Source organism: Dysidea avara, chromosome 3, assembly GCF_963678975.1.
Source record: "Dysidea avara chromosome 3, odDysAvar1.4, whole genome shotgun sequence".
In the NCBI taxonomy this organism is placed as follows: Eukaryota; Metazoa; Porifera; class Demospongiae; order Dictyoceratida; family Dysideidae; genus Dysidea; species Dysidea avara.
In genome coordinates this window covers 44,359,753-44,376,526 of record NC_089274.1, presented here as the reverse complement: position 1 = coordinate 44,376,526, position 16,774 = coordinate 44,359,753, and the positions used below count along the sequence as shown (strand labels likewise).

Below are 16,774 nucleotides of genomic sequence, written 5' to 3'. Positions count from 1 at the left end.
CCTCCAACCCAAGTAGTTGAGTCCAGTCGTGAACTACGTTCGTCGATAGTCTGGCTACGCCGGACTAGTCCGTCGACACTGTAATTCAGTACCATTGTTTCTTAGATGGAGCTGAGCAAACTACAATTTGACGAATCTCACACGAGACATCTCAGGTCTCCACGTGTTTGTAATACACGTGTTATCAGCAGGTGGGGCTTTGAGTTGTCATTATCTAGATTAAGCGCAGTAGCTTATCCACTGTTTATCTCAAACTCGATCTCAAAGCAGGCGACATCTTCGGATACCAAAAGATACCACACTGCATTGGCTGATTGCGTTGACCGGAGACTGAAGGTTGACGGATACACATCCCAGACAGGCCATCAGAGTGTAGTGTTTACACTGATTTACTACGTTAGGCAACAGAACTGAAGGTATAAGGAATGTTGTAATTAAGCCCTAGTACCATATGCTTGACCTATGCCTTGACTGTGTGATGTGCTAGATAAGTCGGTATAATCAAAAGAGAGATTTCAGTGTCATGGTGTCCACTGAGGTTGAATCTCCTCTTCAAAATAATTTGCTAACTAGTAATGATGTCAAAACCCCGCGAAATGGTGGAATTTTTTTCTCCCATAAATTGCATAGTAAGAGCATAGATGCTAGAATACATATTGGATTGGAAACGCAATACATTTTACAGTTACTGGCTTGATATGGTCACGTGATGACATTTACGGGGTACAGCTGTATTTTTCAATGGCCACAATACATTTTTGTCAAGTTCACAAAGGGTTTTCTCGTAAAACAGATATCTTGTTCACTTCGTTGATATTTCATTTGCACTGTCGAAGGTATGAACTGTAGCATGTATCGCTAGACTCATTTTCACGAAGCCAGGAAAAACCCCACAAAAGGTACTGTCATGTAGCCATTCTTTCACTTCACTTACGTAAAGTAACTGCTGTACAGAGCTAAAAATAATTATGTGCACTCATTACGATGTGGCAAAACTGTTCAGCACTTCTATAGCTTCGTATGCAATATGCCTTATACACTAAAACCCCCACACTAGTTTTTAACACGTACTTTGTGTTCTTTCCTTCACACCTTCGGTTGTACAAAACGATTATCCTTCAGTCACAAACCAACAAATAGCTGAATCCTTTAGAAATAATGTAATGCTTTATAAAACCTGTAATAGCAGTCTCAGTGTTAAGAACAACTGCAGTTTGCACACCTGGTAATGTTGCCATAAATCACGTGACCGTATCAAGCCTGTAACCATAAAATGTATTGCATTTCCAATCCATTATGTATTCTAGTATCTAAGGTAAGAGTAGCACAATGGTTGCGCATCCTGTAGACGGGTTAGCGGTAGGTTCATTAGTTTCATAGTGTTGACTTAGTAAAGATGGTGCTCTTCTGGTGAGTTTCTTCATGATCAGAGTAGAAAGGCATTTGGTTAAGCTCCAACGTAAGTTCTTTCCATAGAAACATATGGAAGAAAAGTATCGTTGTTTGCCAGGTCCAGCTCATGGGTTAAATGGTTTTTGCCCATTGCAAGATACAACTTGAATGTCTATGATGCAATGCTACACGCTTCATAATACAAAGTGACATAATTCCGCATACATCACTTGTTTTCTTTTTGTGCTGTGGCTACCAATGGTGCTCAATAGAGATGTCTGGAGATCCGCCTACTTGTTTGTTTAACGGTTACTAGCTATTACATAAGCAAATGTGGCAAACCTGTAAATCACTCTGCAGCATTTTTTCATGCTCTACAAGGTGCTGTAGCTAAAAATCGAATTTCTACTTTTAAAAATCATGTGACCTCGCTATAACTAGTTACATGTTGGACTAATTCTCACTTGAATACAGCTGCAGTGGAATTAAATTCTATTGCTTTCTTGGGGTGGAAATCAATCAAAATGTCTTTTAATTGTAAGATTACGAGCTGTAACTCCCAGAAACAATGATCTTTTATCGCAATACTGCACTTTACCCTTCCTCTGCGAGCACCTCCACCAAACAGTATTGGTGGTTTGATTGGTGAAGCATGATTTCCATCACTGCATTATTTAGACAAGGTTTTGTGGTCCAAAAACAGATTTTCGTCCATGAAGACCACACGCACACCACAGTACTAGTAGTAGTCACCAATCAACAAAAAAAAAGTTATGGCTAAATTCTGAGCTTGCTAACCATCTGGGCCAGCCTGGTATTGGGCAAGTGAGAGTTAGTCCAACATGTAACAGCATGTAGCAAATTATTTTGAAGATGTTGATTTTTTATATCACAGTGGTTAAATCACTTGAGAAACCTCACAACGTGTATATCAAGACACACGGTAGTGTGTCGTGCGGCCCAAGAAGCCGGCGCGCAACACCCATGAGTATATTGACAGGAAGAACGAAAACGCAATTTTCGCACCTCCGTAGCTCTGTGCTTCGGAGGTGCGAAAGAAAATGAGCTGGCTGCTTAAAGGTCTATATACCGCACCTCTAGTACAGCAGTAGACTAAAATATAAGCGATGTACGCCAAGCAGGGTGACATGGCCGAAATCACGCAGTATTGGTCATCTTAAAATCCAAGATGCAGCTTGAGACGTTTTCAAAGTGGGTGATTTTATTATACTTATTACAGTCTTGTACACGTACATTACTTATAATACCGTGAAGATTTTGTGGCCGCCTTATCCACGAAATTTTGCAACCTTGGGTGAAAGCAGAACCTCTCAACTACCTGGTCGTGAGAAAGCCAACCACCCATTCCCCATGTTATGTAGCTGTAAAGCCTACCATCTTTGTGATGGGGCTCATGCACATACATTGGTTTAACAAAATGCACAACTAACTAGTGTGGATGCAATGCTGCATCTTAAAAATCTACTAGTTAATTTATTGTCAAAATTACCTCTCGTCCCTTGAGCCCTACAGCAGTGGATTCAATGCTCAGCACATGGCCATATTTTCTTCTCCCCACAGTGCACCTAATTAAGCAATAGGTAATCGTTTGTAAATTTCACCTTACCATCACAACATTTCCCCTTTAAAACGGGTGTATCTATTCAAAGAAATGTGTGTAGTAGTAGTAGTAGTAGTTCCATTGGGATTTATTGTTGTGTATGAATATGGTATGTTACTGATCAAAACAACATGGTAAACTTCTTATTAAAGTTCATTTAACAACGTAGCGCATGCACCTAGAATCAGCATACACAATTCCTACATCTCTCCACCACCAAAGCTTTTTGGGAAAAGACTAATAAACCTAACACAGTATGACAATTATTGACTTACAAGTACTTGTAAGCAAATCAAGTCAGAGTTCATGGTGTGATTGGATCTTCTATGAGATGTTGTGTGTAGGTTTTCTATGTCTATGTGATTAGCAAGATCAGCATTTCGATTCTGGTTTCTTTAAGGTCTTCGGAACTGAAGCTGCTACCCTTCTCCTTAATCTATGATTTCTGATAAGTATGGTGCCTCTTGATGTCTTGATGTTGACTCTGCAGGCCATGGCTGTCACTATTCCATAGATATATTACATAGCTTGGTTTGGTGCAGAGGAGGTCCGATGCGTACACGTCATCAGGAGCTTATGAGGCGGCGAAGGAGCATGAAACTTACGTAGCCTGCTGGGTGCCATCAAAATCCAAATTCATTAGCGATTAGTTTAAAGTAAAATCTCATTAATCGACGCCGTATACTAATTGTGCGCAACACTCGTAGCAATTTATTCAAAAAACATGACGTAATTTGGATTGTGATGGAACTGAGTTTCATGCTCCTTTGCCGCCTTCGGCGGCTGACGTGATCCATAGGGGTTTGTACATAGACTCTATTTCAGGAAAGTAGTGCTTAAATATATGTGCCAATTGAAAGCATTTCTTATGCTAAATCCATTGACGTAATCAGCCCCATTTAACCCCAATGATTTGATTTCAATGTGCACAAAGAGTTCAGCACAACTTATCCTCTATAAGCATCCTACCATTCCATGCTGCCCTTATAATCTTTTTCATGTATATATTTCACTGCTGCTTCAGCTTTCCCATTGCTCTGAGGATAATGTGGAGGTTTGGTAGTCACAGTTGAGAGAATGACTGGAACTGTTTGATGTGAATTGTGGTCCTCTTATTTGACATTGTGAGGCACAGCCATTCTGCTGAATAGCTCTGTGAGTCCAGCAATCATTGGGTTGTCTATTGTTGGCCAGTCTGAGTAGTGGTCTACTATAGCAAGATAATACCTTCCTGCATTTTAACAAAAATCTGTAGCTATCTCCTGAAACAGCCTTGAAGATATCATAGTGACTGGTTCCTTTGTGTGTGATAGTAAATGATCTTGACATTGATTACAAGCCAACATTACTTGATCTATATTATGAGCCATACCTGGCCAGGTATGCTGTTTGTATGGTGTGTGTTGAGGCTTGATGAGCTTCATAGAGGTGAGATAACGCTTGTACATGCAACTATCAACTGCTCAACAACATTATTGTCAAACAGCCTGGTAGTAGCTGTGGCACATAGTGAATGATTTGTAAAATATCCTGACATGCCAGCCTTCTGGCACAATCTTTTCACAGTTGTTCCCAGTGGTTTATGTCCCACAGCACGAGGATGATACCAGTACCCACCTGCAACTAGATTAGTGACTGGCTGTAGGTAAAAGACATCATTAGGGCAATCAGGTGGTCACTTCTCGACGTAAAGCTTGTACAGCCTCACAATTCAGCAATCAGGGTTGTCTGTGTTAGCATATTGAATAACTTCTTTTGGCTCCTTTCCTCAATAAGAGTTAACTGTGAGGGATAATAGCAAAGGCATTGTTGTTTCATTCCACTTTTAAGAGTAAAGTATAGTACACCATCATATCAGAATCTCCATTTTCCTACAATGTATCCTCTATCTCTTCAGATATTGTATTAGCTTTCTTTTTAAAAATATATATATATCTATGTCAGGACGCCATGCGTAATGAGAGTTCACCCAAGACCACAACAAATTTGATGAACAGTGTCTGGTGGGTAGTGATTTTCATCTTCTCACTTCTGCAACAAATGTCACTAACCAATACTACTTTACTTTAACCACAGTCTACCGATACACAGCCCACTCCTTCCAAACTGATATATACCACTGAGTTTGCCTTTGAGCTGCTTTCGGAATTCCATCTTATTGTAGCTCCTCTAGTTGAGCATCTGACACCACCTACTTCATCTGGTTTCTGTTCATTCCAAGGTTTAGGCCCAACAGAAACTGCTTCGGTGCAATCCATCCTGGAAGCATCTAAGACACATCCTCTATAAGTGAAGGTGACTTGATCACATTGTGCCAATAACTGGTTGAAATGTGTTGGAGAACTTTCATTGGCTATTTTCTGTTGTTATGGTAAACTTAAAAGTAATTTCATTGGCTACATTGTTTTTGTCTGTTTACATATACCTTCAAAAACTTCAACTTACCAGTATCTATAAAATAGCACAGATCCTCGTATTCAAACAATAGCCTATACAAATCACAATGCAGACTCCACCTTATCAGGTGCCTCTAACCAGCACGAACTTTGACCAGGGTGTTCAGGAGCTCGCAGTGCAATATACTGATTAAAACACAACATGGTCAATTTATTACAGCTCATTAACCACAAAGCACATGCACTTGCAATCAACATTCACAATTCCTACAGTGTATAAAGTACATGTGCACACAAATGGCACTTTGTGTGTGTGTTTGTGTGTGTGTTTGTGTGTGTGTTTGTGTGTGCAGGTTTATCATGTGTATGTACTTATTGGGCACTGGATTTTGCATCACTTAACCCTCTGACAGTCAAGTTTTTCTATGGACCACAAATGGGACTGTATTAGTCAACCCATATGCATATCCACTGGGTAACTCTATTACAACATCTACTATGGATAAAGGAACTCTGTTTTTGTTTACACAGCACATAATGTAAATGTAATCCTATTTCTGTTAAACTAACTGAGAGTATGTAATACTACTTCTAATACTGTTCTAAGTTGCCATGTCTTAGGAAAATAGCTTGTACACCTCCTCAGTGTTACAGATTGTCTTCTTCATTCTTTCTCAATGATAGATACTAATAGCAACTCAATCAAGTAGTAACAAACTAGTTGTACTTTTGAGAGAAAACATTTTCCATGGTTTCATAACTGTCACGAATATTCCGTGAAGGATTCGTTTACCCCGGTAACTGGGAGTGAGGACTTCACAGTAACCACAGTATATTGTTAAACGCACAAAGAAGTTGTGTCAACATCAAAATTGCACCTCAGCATATACCTTATTTATTAATCCACAATATGGCAACATGACGGGTGTGATTAGTAGAGGGATTTTCATTAAAGTTGCTTAGTCATTTTCATCAGTCAAAAATATCATCCTCTTCATGGTGTTGGGCCATAACATTCTGTAAAAGGTGATATTTTTTTTTGCCAAATAAGCCACTATAACCTTCCTTATGAACTTTTGTACAACCATCTGCTATGCATCCTTTAAATGGCTGTCTTGTTGAACCTAACCTGGCATTGCTCTTTTTTTTTTTTTTGACTTGAAATTTTTCATGGTCTGTCATTGGTACTGCAAAACCAATATATTCACAAATCCAGCCCTTTTTGTTTCTAAAATCAAGATATTATATGAATGCACACACGATACTCTAGAGTATCATGAGATAGGTTGTACATCACTATTAATAATAATGTGATACTGTGTATCACAGACTGCTAGCATGGACTGGCGTAAGAAACTGGACTCTCAGAAGGGAGCAGTGCTGGCTACAGAGGTAAAGAACAATGGCTTTAAGGTAGCCAAATGGACTATCAGTGCCATCTTAGCTGGATCAGCCATCATCAAGTTTGGGTGAGTAAATGCACTGGGTACTTGTTTTTAAGATGTTGAGTAATACTTTAATTTAACAGTGAGAACACAATCATGTTCTGTTCTAAACTACATAAATGTCACAACACAGAATCACACTAGCTAAATTTTACATCCTGTCATGTACCCTTTCTTCATTATATTCAAACAGATGGTTGTACTCATGGCCTCTGTGCTATTTTTAAAACTAGACACGTACCCACAGCCGGCCAAATGTGGGCGTGTGCCTGGTTACTAAAATTGCTTTGGCTAAAACTGTGTATCTGCATGTCTGCGTGTAGGCATGTCTGTCCAACACCCACGTGAGCAAACAGGCTTCAGAAAATAAAGCTTCATTCAATGAGTATAGATTGTTTATGTACTGTATTAAATTTAGCATAACTTTCTGTTTCATCGTGTTTACTTTTTGTTATGTTTACTTGAAGGGGGTGTGGCTAGTAACTTAAACCAGAGTGAAGCAGTGTAGTAGGAGCTAGCCTACATGCTGTAACATAGGTAAGGTGACTGAAAAAACTCGTAATAGGCCTTGTAAGCTACCAGGAATGGCATATCTTTTCAAGTTGAAAGGGAGCATATCCCCTTTGTATGCAAACAAAAATTAAGTGTAGGGTTAGAGAATGCAAATTCTCTTTGTGTAGAGAATTTGCATATGAAAACATGATAGACAAGCTATGAAACATTAGACTCTATTTAGGCTGTTTTGGGTGGGTAATAAATCTCATATACTCCACTTTGTTTTCTAATATACTCCACACCTTTAAGCACAATATGACATATGCTCAAAATCAGGTTTGTCCAATCGCTATGCGTTATTCATGTGCAGTGATTTAACGAGCGCGATTATTTAGTCACGTGAGGATGCATAGTTGCCATGGCGCTAGTATTATCGTAAGAAAACCAGCCGCTTTTGCTGAGCCTACAGCGAAACAGCCGTGGATGAGGTAAGTAATCTGAGTGTAATGTGAAATAGTCTAAAGCAGTTCTACGGGCACAATGTGGAGTCTATGAAATTTATAAACCCCCAGGCCCTTAGTAGCGCTCTCGCTTCGCTCGTGCGCTACAGCCCGGGCCTTCGGGTTTATAAATTTCATAGACTCCACATTGTGCCCGTATAACTATTATTTAAAGAAGATTGTGTAATTTGTGGTTTAGAGTGGTTCACTCAAGTTACACTTCCTTAGCGATACATAGCAATGTAATTAATAAATTATGAAATATTTGGTGATATACAAAATATGTTTAATTTTAGTGTACTGTACAAAACAAGGTGATAAATTAATAGCATGTGGTGTGTGTTTATAAAAGAGATTTATATTCAAGGGATAGTATTTGCTAAGTGCCACATTTTTAGAAGTAGCAACTTACTTTATTTATCTTTTGATGTTTGCTAGTATTCATAGTTGAACTGTTGTTGTACATATACAGTCTCCATTGTAGTTTAGTGTGTTGCTGGTGTAAAGATGATGTTGGTGTTATCTCTTACAAGCAAGCATTTTTCCACCACTAAAATTTCACTCTGTAGTAATCTTGTATAGCTTCAGTTTAATTTGTGTGATACTGTCATGTTTACTTGTACCATCCCTGTTAGATCATTGTTTGGCCATATGTTGTAAATATTTATCATCAGCACAGATAAATTTTTAGCTGACATAATCTTTTACCTTGTAATTTGAGCTGAAGCCGACACTTGTATGTTGTAATTCAGAAGACATGCATGAAAAACAAAAAATGACATGATTGGTTTTTATGTATATACCATAGGTGTTATATTTTCACATATCAATAGTGTTTAAAAATTAGGTACCAGGTGGGAAACCAGGTCAAGCTGAAATGCTCAGCTTGCCTTATCCCAAATAGTATCCAATTACAGTACTTTGTTATCTGAGCCATTGGATTGCATCCACTAAAAACTGTATCATTATGCTTGTTAGTGTTACGAGGAAGGGTAAATACTGTTCCTAGCTGTTATGTGTGAAGTGATAGCAACTCAACAGAACAGTGTGTCTAATCATCTTGGAAGTATACTGGTGTTACAACATCTACAGGGAGTCTGGGGTTCCATAATCAATATCTGTAGTATCATGGAGGTTCACACTTTGTCACAGAAAACCAGCTTCGAGGTGACACTTGCTATATAATAATCAACACAATGAATTTGATATCACCCAACCCAAGTATATGATTTCAAGTACAAGTGGAACTAATATAAATATTTGTGATGAGAAACCTTGTTGTTACAAAACATGTGACCATAATAAGACCCATATATACAGTACTTCTGTTACTTGTAAGGTTACCATGCTGGAATGAGTGGGCGATTCAGCCCTGATTGATGGCTGGCTTTTGAATTGTTAATTACCACTTATCATTTGTATGGTTCCTTTGTTTGAATAGTGCTTAGCAACTGGCTAAAAAATGTTATAAGGTATTAGATAATTCTGGTTTTATTGGTGTATACAACATACTTATTCCTTATCTAGCTATGTGTCCTGGGAGCATCCTAATGATTCATCCAGTCATGGAGTACAACAGTTTAAACCACAAGAATTAGCCGAACAGATTAACTTGAACATGAGCAATGCCTGGGGCATCTTGATGACTCTGATTGACATATTCTTGAAGAAAGACCAACTATCTTGAAAGATCCTAACAAGGTAAGTGGTTTGTGGTACTCAACTAATTAACATTGTTGAGATGAATGGTTAATTGTCTGTCTCTCTTAACTTGTATCACTGTAACCAATGTTTACATAACTATGCTTTGAAATCAAATATTTGGTTACTTTTATACACTTTATTTACTAGAGTTCAGTCTATTTACTTGTAGTATAAACTATATGTACATTATTACGTCATTTTAGCCGATCATACACATCTACAAAGTGCCGAAGGATGCATTTGACAACGACGATAGTGGAAGTGATGGAGATGATTGACATATTTGTGGTCAATACGATATAAATTTGACATTGTATGTTACATATGAAATGTTAAAATGCATTACAAATGCAGGGGTATAAATTACAAGGGGATACAAGTTTAAAATATGCATACATATAAAATCTGAATATATTCATGGATGTAGAAGTTATGGGTTTTCATCTGGCAATATCATTATGTTACAATTTAAACCAGTTGTACAGTGTATATACCCGTAGAAGGATTCGTCACTTTGGCTATCCGTATCTTGTAGTGGTGTTTCTAACATAAACTCTTCCGAACAATTGCTTGTACTAGTGTAGGGATGTTGTAGATGGCAACCATCATCTGGCAATATCATTATGTTACAATTTAAACCAGTTGTACAGTGTATATACCCGTAGAAAGATTCGTCACTTTGGCTATCCGTATCTTGTAGTGGTGTTTCTAACATAAACTCTTCCAAACAATTGCTTGTACTAGTGTAGGGATGTTGTAGATGGCAACCATAAGTAAGGTACAGGGGGTTGTGTGTCATACTTGACATGAGGTGGTACTTGTGATTGTGCAATAACCTTACGCTTGATCCTACGCTTGGCATGATGTAACATCAATGTCTTTCTCCTTCCTTTCAGTTTTGGTATGCATCCAGGTGTGTTTGGTCTGTGAATATTACTATAGATATTACTTGGTCTCATTTGAGGTTTCTTATCAATACTTTTTCTTGTTCTTAAAGACCAGACTGCTTTCTCTGGCAACTTGACATGGCATAACTGCTTTGGTCTAAAGTTTCGCTTATTGCTAGGTTTTTGGGATTGCGTGTCCTTGCCATTGATGAGGTCTCTACGTAGTCTCAGGTCGTTATGCTGTTGGTTCAGATTTTCTTGCTCTGCTTTCTTTCTTTTTCTCTCGCCTTTTCGTGTACCTTTTCCTTTCTGCAACACGAGTCTCCAACCATTCTTCATCTTAAACTTGCGATTAGGCTTTCGTTTCTTTTTCTTTTCTGGCCGAGTGGGTTTTCAAAAGGTTGCTCAACAGCTGCTCTATGAACGAACTACTATTATCCTCTGCGCCGTTAAATAACAAGCTCTTTAATTCGATTGTCTTAGAGCGACTTGACGCTGTCTTTTGCCAACAAAAAGAACAACAGGGTCCCCAACAACAGTACGCTAAAGAAGTAAGCATACTGAACAACATGAGAACGAGCCACAATCCAATGAACAGTACAATCCAAGTAGTTGAATCCAGTCGTGAACTACGTCCATCGACGTCGTAATTCAGTGCCATTTCTTGGTTGAGCCGGACAAAATAAGCCTCTACAACAGCGATCTCGTGAGACATCTCGGGTCTCCACGTGTAATACACATGTACATGTGTCGTCCGCTCCGCAAGGGTGGAGCTAAAGTGGTAAAAAAAATAATAATAAATCTAGATTAAGCGCAGAGCTTACCCACTGTTTATCACGCCACTAAAAAGCAGGTGAGGACCCTGGACGACGTTGTCCACCGCCCCGAAGGCTGATGTTTAGTGTTTGGATCCATACTATCAGGATTTAGATACTGCAGTGTTTACACTGGTTTGCTACCTTGGAGAACTGAAGGTATTTAAGGAGTGTTGTAATTAACTTACCACATCCTGCTAGGTAAGTCTGGCCAGGTTGAATCTTGGGTTGAATCACACAATGGTCGAACCACTTGAAGACATATATCCCTCTTTAGGCTAACAGCTTTTTAACAACTTTTTTCATAGAGATGTATGGGTGGAAGAATTAGGGCGGGTTACTTATGCACCTATCAATGTTTTGCCGCACTACTATGAACACGGGCAGAAGTGGGGGCTAGGCGGGGATTAGTGGAGAAATCGACCTCAAACTGTGCCCCAGGTGGTGGGTATTTGATGCTAGAGGGCACGTAGCGGGTTCTTTTATTGGGGGATTCCACATCAAAAGTAGCCCCAGGTAGTGGGGATAAGAATTTTTAAATGTTCAAATCCCCACCTCTGCCTGTGTTCATAGTAGTGGGGCAAAACATTGATATGCGCATTATATTGAAAAGCCATACACTATATATATATATATAGCCTTACATTACATTTGGATGAAATCAAATTTGTCGTAGTCTGGCCACTGCAAGTATGTGTCAGCCAAACCAACTTGTTACATCACATTTTAATTCAGGGGCATAGCTAGCTTTCTGGATTGCCCAGGCACAAGGTCCAGCTGCTCCCATGCAAACTATTTAGCAAGAAATGCGAGCCCATTCTGTGGACTCTTTATTACTCATTTTTTTTTTGCTTTTTGAAAATCTGTTTAAAAGTGCATACATGTACCTAGCTAGCTACTATACACTGCTGTTTGTGCAGCTTATTAGACTAAGATACTACTGCATGGATATTATACTAAATAATGATGGACTAACTTAGCCTCCAGCCCCAATATCAGACTTCTTTTCACTCTTCTGGCTGTCTGACACAGTGCTTTACAAGGGGGTGTCACATAGGTATGCGCTGTAAGGAGATCTGTGACCGTGGCCAAAGTCTTGACCGGCTGAAATTTTGCTTTGACCTGTGACTAAGAGCCTTTTTCAATCTTTGACCGGTGACCTAGCAACAATATTTCAGTACTTTTCGATTGTGGGTCGGAAATTTTCACCCTTGACCGTTGACTTGGCACTAATTTGATGGCCTTGACCTTTGACTTAGACTTGACCGCGGTTGCTACAGTGAGTGCCCTCTAGCCTCAGCATTGACTCCTTTTTCACTTTTCTATCATCTCTACTTGCACACACTGAGCGCTGTAGCATGCTTCACAACCAACATTGAGAGGCAGAGAGTTTAAATAAAGAATAATCTTCCTCCACCCAGCTCCAGGGCAGGCACTTAAAGTACAACAGACTGGGAATTGACTTTGTCTGTCTTTCATCAGTTTATACCATCAGACATTTAATAAAACAATTACTTAATATCCAGTACTGTTGTCCACTGAGAGGTTTCACCAAAAGTAGCACATGTTTGACTTTCAACTTGCATTCAAATATTAAATGTCATCACGTGATGTTGGGCATTATATAGAAGTTTACTTAATTGACTGAAGAATCTTCACAACCTCAAGCATTACCAATTTTCGATGTTGGAAAGCATTACAAAATGCTCCAAAAAGATAGCAAGTGCGTATTATTAAGGGTGTGCCCGGGGCAGGCGCCACTATTACCAGGCATACTACCTGGGCATCAGTGATGATTGCCCGGGCCTGTGCCCGTGCAGGTCCAGGTGTAGTTATGCCCCTGTCAAACATAGCCTGAGTTACAGCCACCTTATCCAAACGAGAAGAAAGAAACTCCTTAAAGAAGTTATCATCACCCTAAAGTGGAAAACCCAATAGTTCCAAGCTAGTAACCTGCTTAATGTCGGAAGGAAAGTCAGAAAAGGAGGGGTCACCTGAAGGCCAAAGCAACTCACATTTGGACAGATTCAAATGAAGCCCAAAAGCAACTCACATTTGGACAGATTCAAATGAAGCCCAAAATCAGGTCCATGAGAAGTGAAGAGAGACAAAAAGGAAAGTAAAGAGGATCGTGTGCCCACAAATGTACCATACCAAAGATTTAGCTTATCATGGTCACGAAGGTGAACAGCATCAATAAACTGTAGAATGACAAGAGAAAATAGCAGGGGGCTTAGAGGATCACCCTGTTGCACCCCAGAGGACTCGTCTGCTACCAAGTGTAGCTCAGCTCAGCTGGCCTCTTTGACAAACACGTGCTGTTTTCCTATATAATAATAGGCCTTTGCTATTCATCACCACTAATCAACGATCCCCAAAATTTGTAGGTCCAGCTGCACAAAAATAGTATTGGGAATCCACCAGACCCTTTTTTTTCTCCACCCCCACACAAAAAGGAAAGAAGCGGTCTGAGCACAAAACTATGCGATCCTTACACTGTCACTGACAAGTCCACATTTGTTCAATGACATGCTGCACAGTGGGATAGTGGGAGTCATTGGTCACCTTTGCATAAGTGTTGGGATAAATTTTCAGATGCTTTTCTGCAGTTAGATTGGCCTGTCCTTTTGTCATGAATAAATTACCTGAGTATATACACGACAGGAATGCTACTCTGAAGTTATCACACTACTATGATTTCAATACATCTTGTACTCTTATACCTGTGCCACTACAACAGATACTCACTTTTCTAAATGCTAATAAGTTTGAGTCAATAAGACATTACCTGCAAATGTTATAAGAGATCATTCTGGTAATGTTACCATCTTATAATCTTTTATGTCTGCTCAAAAAGTGACAGTCTATATGTATAATGTATGCGGTATGTACTTGGTAGAAGGGAAATGCATAGCTGAACAGTTTGTACTTTGACTTTTACATCTTCACAATTGGCCAAACTTGCACTATAGTTGTGATGGTGCACACTTGGGCAAGAAAGAGCAGCTAAGTACATAAATTAGAAGTGTTCAGACCAGCCAGGCAGTCAGGTAATGTAGGATACATTGTGTGTATAAGTTTGACCCATCCATACACAATTCCACTATTACAGGAACAACACTTGTCAAGTTGTCAGTACATGTGCATCATAGTGGAGTGTGGGAACACTGAGCAACATTACATGCTGCTATGTATTAGACTACTCAATTAACAGGCACAGAGTTTTGACTACCCTAATGCAGTGAGAAAGTATCATCATTGCCAACAGGAGATGCCAGCACTTAGCATTATAGAGGTAATTACTGTAATTACGTAATTTACAATGAGCTATGATATACTATTGTAGCTTACTTATCAGGCATAATGTGTACTTATCAAGTGATGAGTGAGTGTACCTAGATCGGGTGTCCTTGTAGTGGTAAGGAAGATGATTTGTGTTGTTAGAGGTGTGTGTACACACAATAATATTATGATGTAATCATTAACTTTTTTATAGGCTAACAGCAAGAAGACCTCTGAGGCACCAACAAGTTAACCAGTCACCTACAACCATTACTGGTCCAGTTCTCCAAGATGAGTCAGTCAGTAGAGAAGATGACCAACTAGTCACCAGTAGAATTGAACTACTAGAGATGATCTGATGAAGAATGCTGCAGAAGGACAGCATCGAGCTACACAAGATGATCATTATCAACTTGCAACAGTGAGATTTAAAAGTTCAGATGAGATTATCAAATACAACCCTCCCACCTTCTTCTGTTTTCTGCTGGTAAAATGGTCATGCGAACCTCAAGAAAATGGTTACGGGACACCGTAAACCCACATGAACATTATAAATCATTTTGTTTGAGTAAGTGTTTAATTTTCTCGTAATCCATTATTTACACATTCTTAACTTCTCATTAATTGACCAAATGTTGCCATGAAAATGTATGTTATTCCCATGTCAATTGGTGAAACCTTTAAATCAAAAATCAGACCAATGAAGAACCATGTGAACATACTAACCGGGAAATTCTGAAACATCACTTGTACATGTGAGGGCCTGGTAGAGGATTAGTGAATATTGTGAATTACAGCTAAAAATATGGTCTAAAACAAGTTATTGTGCATGGTCAAGCCATTGATTTTAAAATTTCACATTATAAGCACTAAAGACATTATTTCTTACAAATGGCTCTGTCAGGACCTAGACAAGAAGCCAAACTAGTAATCTGGTTATACCAACTTATTTGACAGTCCTGATTTTTGGTTCAAGGGAATACCTGGATTTTCTAGTCCGTTGTCCTATTATAATCACACATGCGCTGAAAATCTAGTAACCAAAGGACCATTTACTGGTGATAAAGGAATCACAACAACACAATGTGTAATAGTTTTACCACGTTTACAATCATTCATCATAACAGGACCCACATAGTTACTTAAATCTCATTTGAATCTGTTGTTTCCTCTGTACTGCTAAAAGCATGCATCAAAATTCATAGGGCAATGGACTGGAAAATCCCGGTATCGCCATTAGTGAACAGAACTTGGCATGGCATGTGCTTACAGGTGTGCCAGTTACTAAGTGTGTTTCTATGTTATATTGTACTGTTACCCTGTGTTTCCTTGTACCTTGTTACTGTCCTTAGTCTGTGCTATTATTCTCCCAGCAATTTAAGCATGATACCAGCTGTACACAACATAACAACAGTAAGCCCTCCATAATAATTTTTTTTGTTGACAGTCACTCATTGTCCCACAACCTTATTATGTAGAGTTTATTTCTGATGTAATGTACGTACTGTACATACTAGTGTCGTTGTGTTACTGGATGAGAAACACTGGAACTGGTCTGTATACCTCTCTACACAAGGACATGTCTCATATCTAAATTTTCAAGCACCAATACTTAAGGATTTGCTGATAACTAATTACTATTAATTGTGTCTACTGTTTTTCCCCCATATGAAGAAGTTTGTGACATTTTGTTCATGATAGAATGCCAGCTAGAAGAGGTACATCCAATACATTTCTATTGAAAAACTATTAAAATAAAAATTAATTATTGTGTACCATCTAACATGTAGAACAATTCTCTGCAACGACAATGATGCTAGAAGCCCAATTAACAGAAATTTTGGCATGTCAAAATTACCTAAACCAACCCGACGTAGCAAATATCACTATACATTTTGTATTGGGAATTTAGGGACATGTAATAAATGGCATAATAACGTGATAGATACCTTGGAAAGAGCAATAAATGGTAATTTAAATCTCTAGCAAACAGAAATCAATTTAGGTGCAATATTTTAAGATTGAAACACTTATGGCAATATTTGGTAGGGAACACTATACTTCGAATGTGGCATTCCAACCTCTTGACACCCATTAATTCTCACTACGAGTTACACTGAAACAAAGGTATTGTGAATTAGCTCTGCAGGTTAGTTTGCAGGTTTTTCTGTGATTAAGCACAATAATAATGTCTATGTTTGTAACAGACATAACGTCACCATGGCAACTAAACCAGC

At 38.8% G+C, this 16,774-nt stretch overlaps 1 protein-coding gene and 1 long non-coding RNA gene across 5 annotated transcripts; both read left to right on the top strand.

Annotated features, from left to right (window-relative positions):
- Positions 1-205: 205 nt before the first annotated feature.
- Positions 206-9,986, top strand: LOC136251176 (eukaryotic translation initiation factor 3 subunit D-like). Its single transcript, XM_066043571.1, has 4 exons — positions 206-416; positions 6,739-6,878; positions 9,377-9,550; positions 9,757-9,986. Exons 2-3 carry the CDS (start codon positions 6,748-6,750, stop codon positions 9,534-9,536), a joined length of 291 nt encoding a protein of 96 aa, XP_065899643.1. The 5' UTR covers positions 206-416; positions 6,739-6,747; the 3' UTR covers positions 9,537-9,550; positions 9,757-9,986.
- Positions 9,987-11,247: 1,261 nt separating this feature from the next.
- LOC136251177 (uncharacterized) lies at positions 11,248-16,316 on the top strand. Of its 4 annotated transcripts, XR_010698966.1 has the most exons (6): positions 11,248-14,305; positions 14,368-14,550; positions 14,602-14,701; positions 14,752-15,105; positions 15,911-15,950; positions 16,016-16,030. It is a non-coding gene; the product is annotated as an uncharacterized lncRNA (long non-coding RNA). The 4 variants fall into 4 exon arrangements; XR_010698967.1 differs by lacking the exons at positions 15,911-15,950; positions 16,016-16,030 and adding an exon at positions 16,055-16,316; XR_010698965.1 differs by lacking the exons at positions 15,911-15,950; positions 16,016-16,030 and having other exon boundaries at positions 11,248-11,414; positions 14,228-14,305; positions 14,752-15,161.
- The last annotated feature ends 458 nt before the right edge of the window (positions 16,317-16,774 follow it).

Excerpts from the sequence above, each read along its gene's own strand:
- LOC136251176 (XM_066043571.1), top strand. The coding sequence starts at position 6,748 with ATGGACTGGCGTAAGAAACTGGACTCTCAGAAGGGAGCAGTGCTGGCT. Across the intron at positions 6,879-9,376 it reads TCAGCCATCATCAAGTTTGG|CTATGTGTCCTGGGAGCATC; the intron begins GTGAGTAAATGC and ends TTCCTTATCTAG.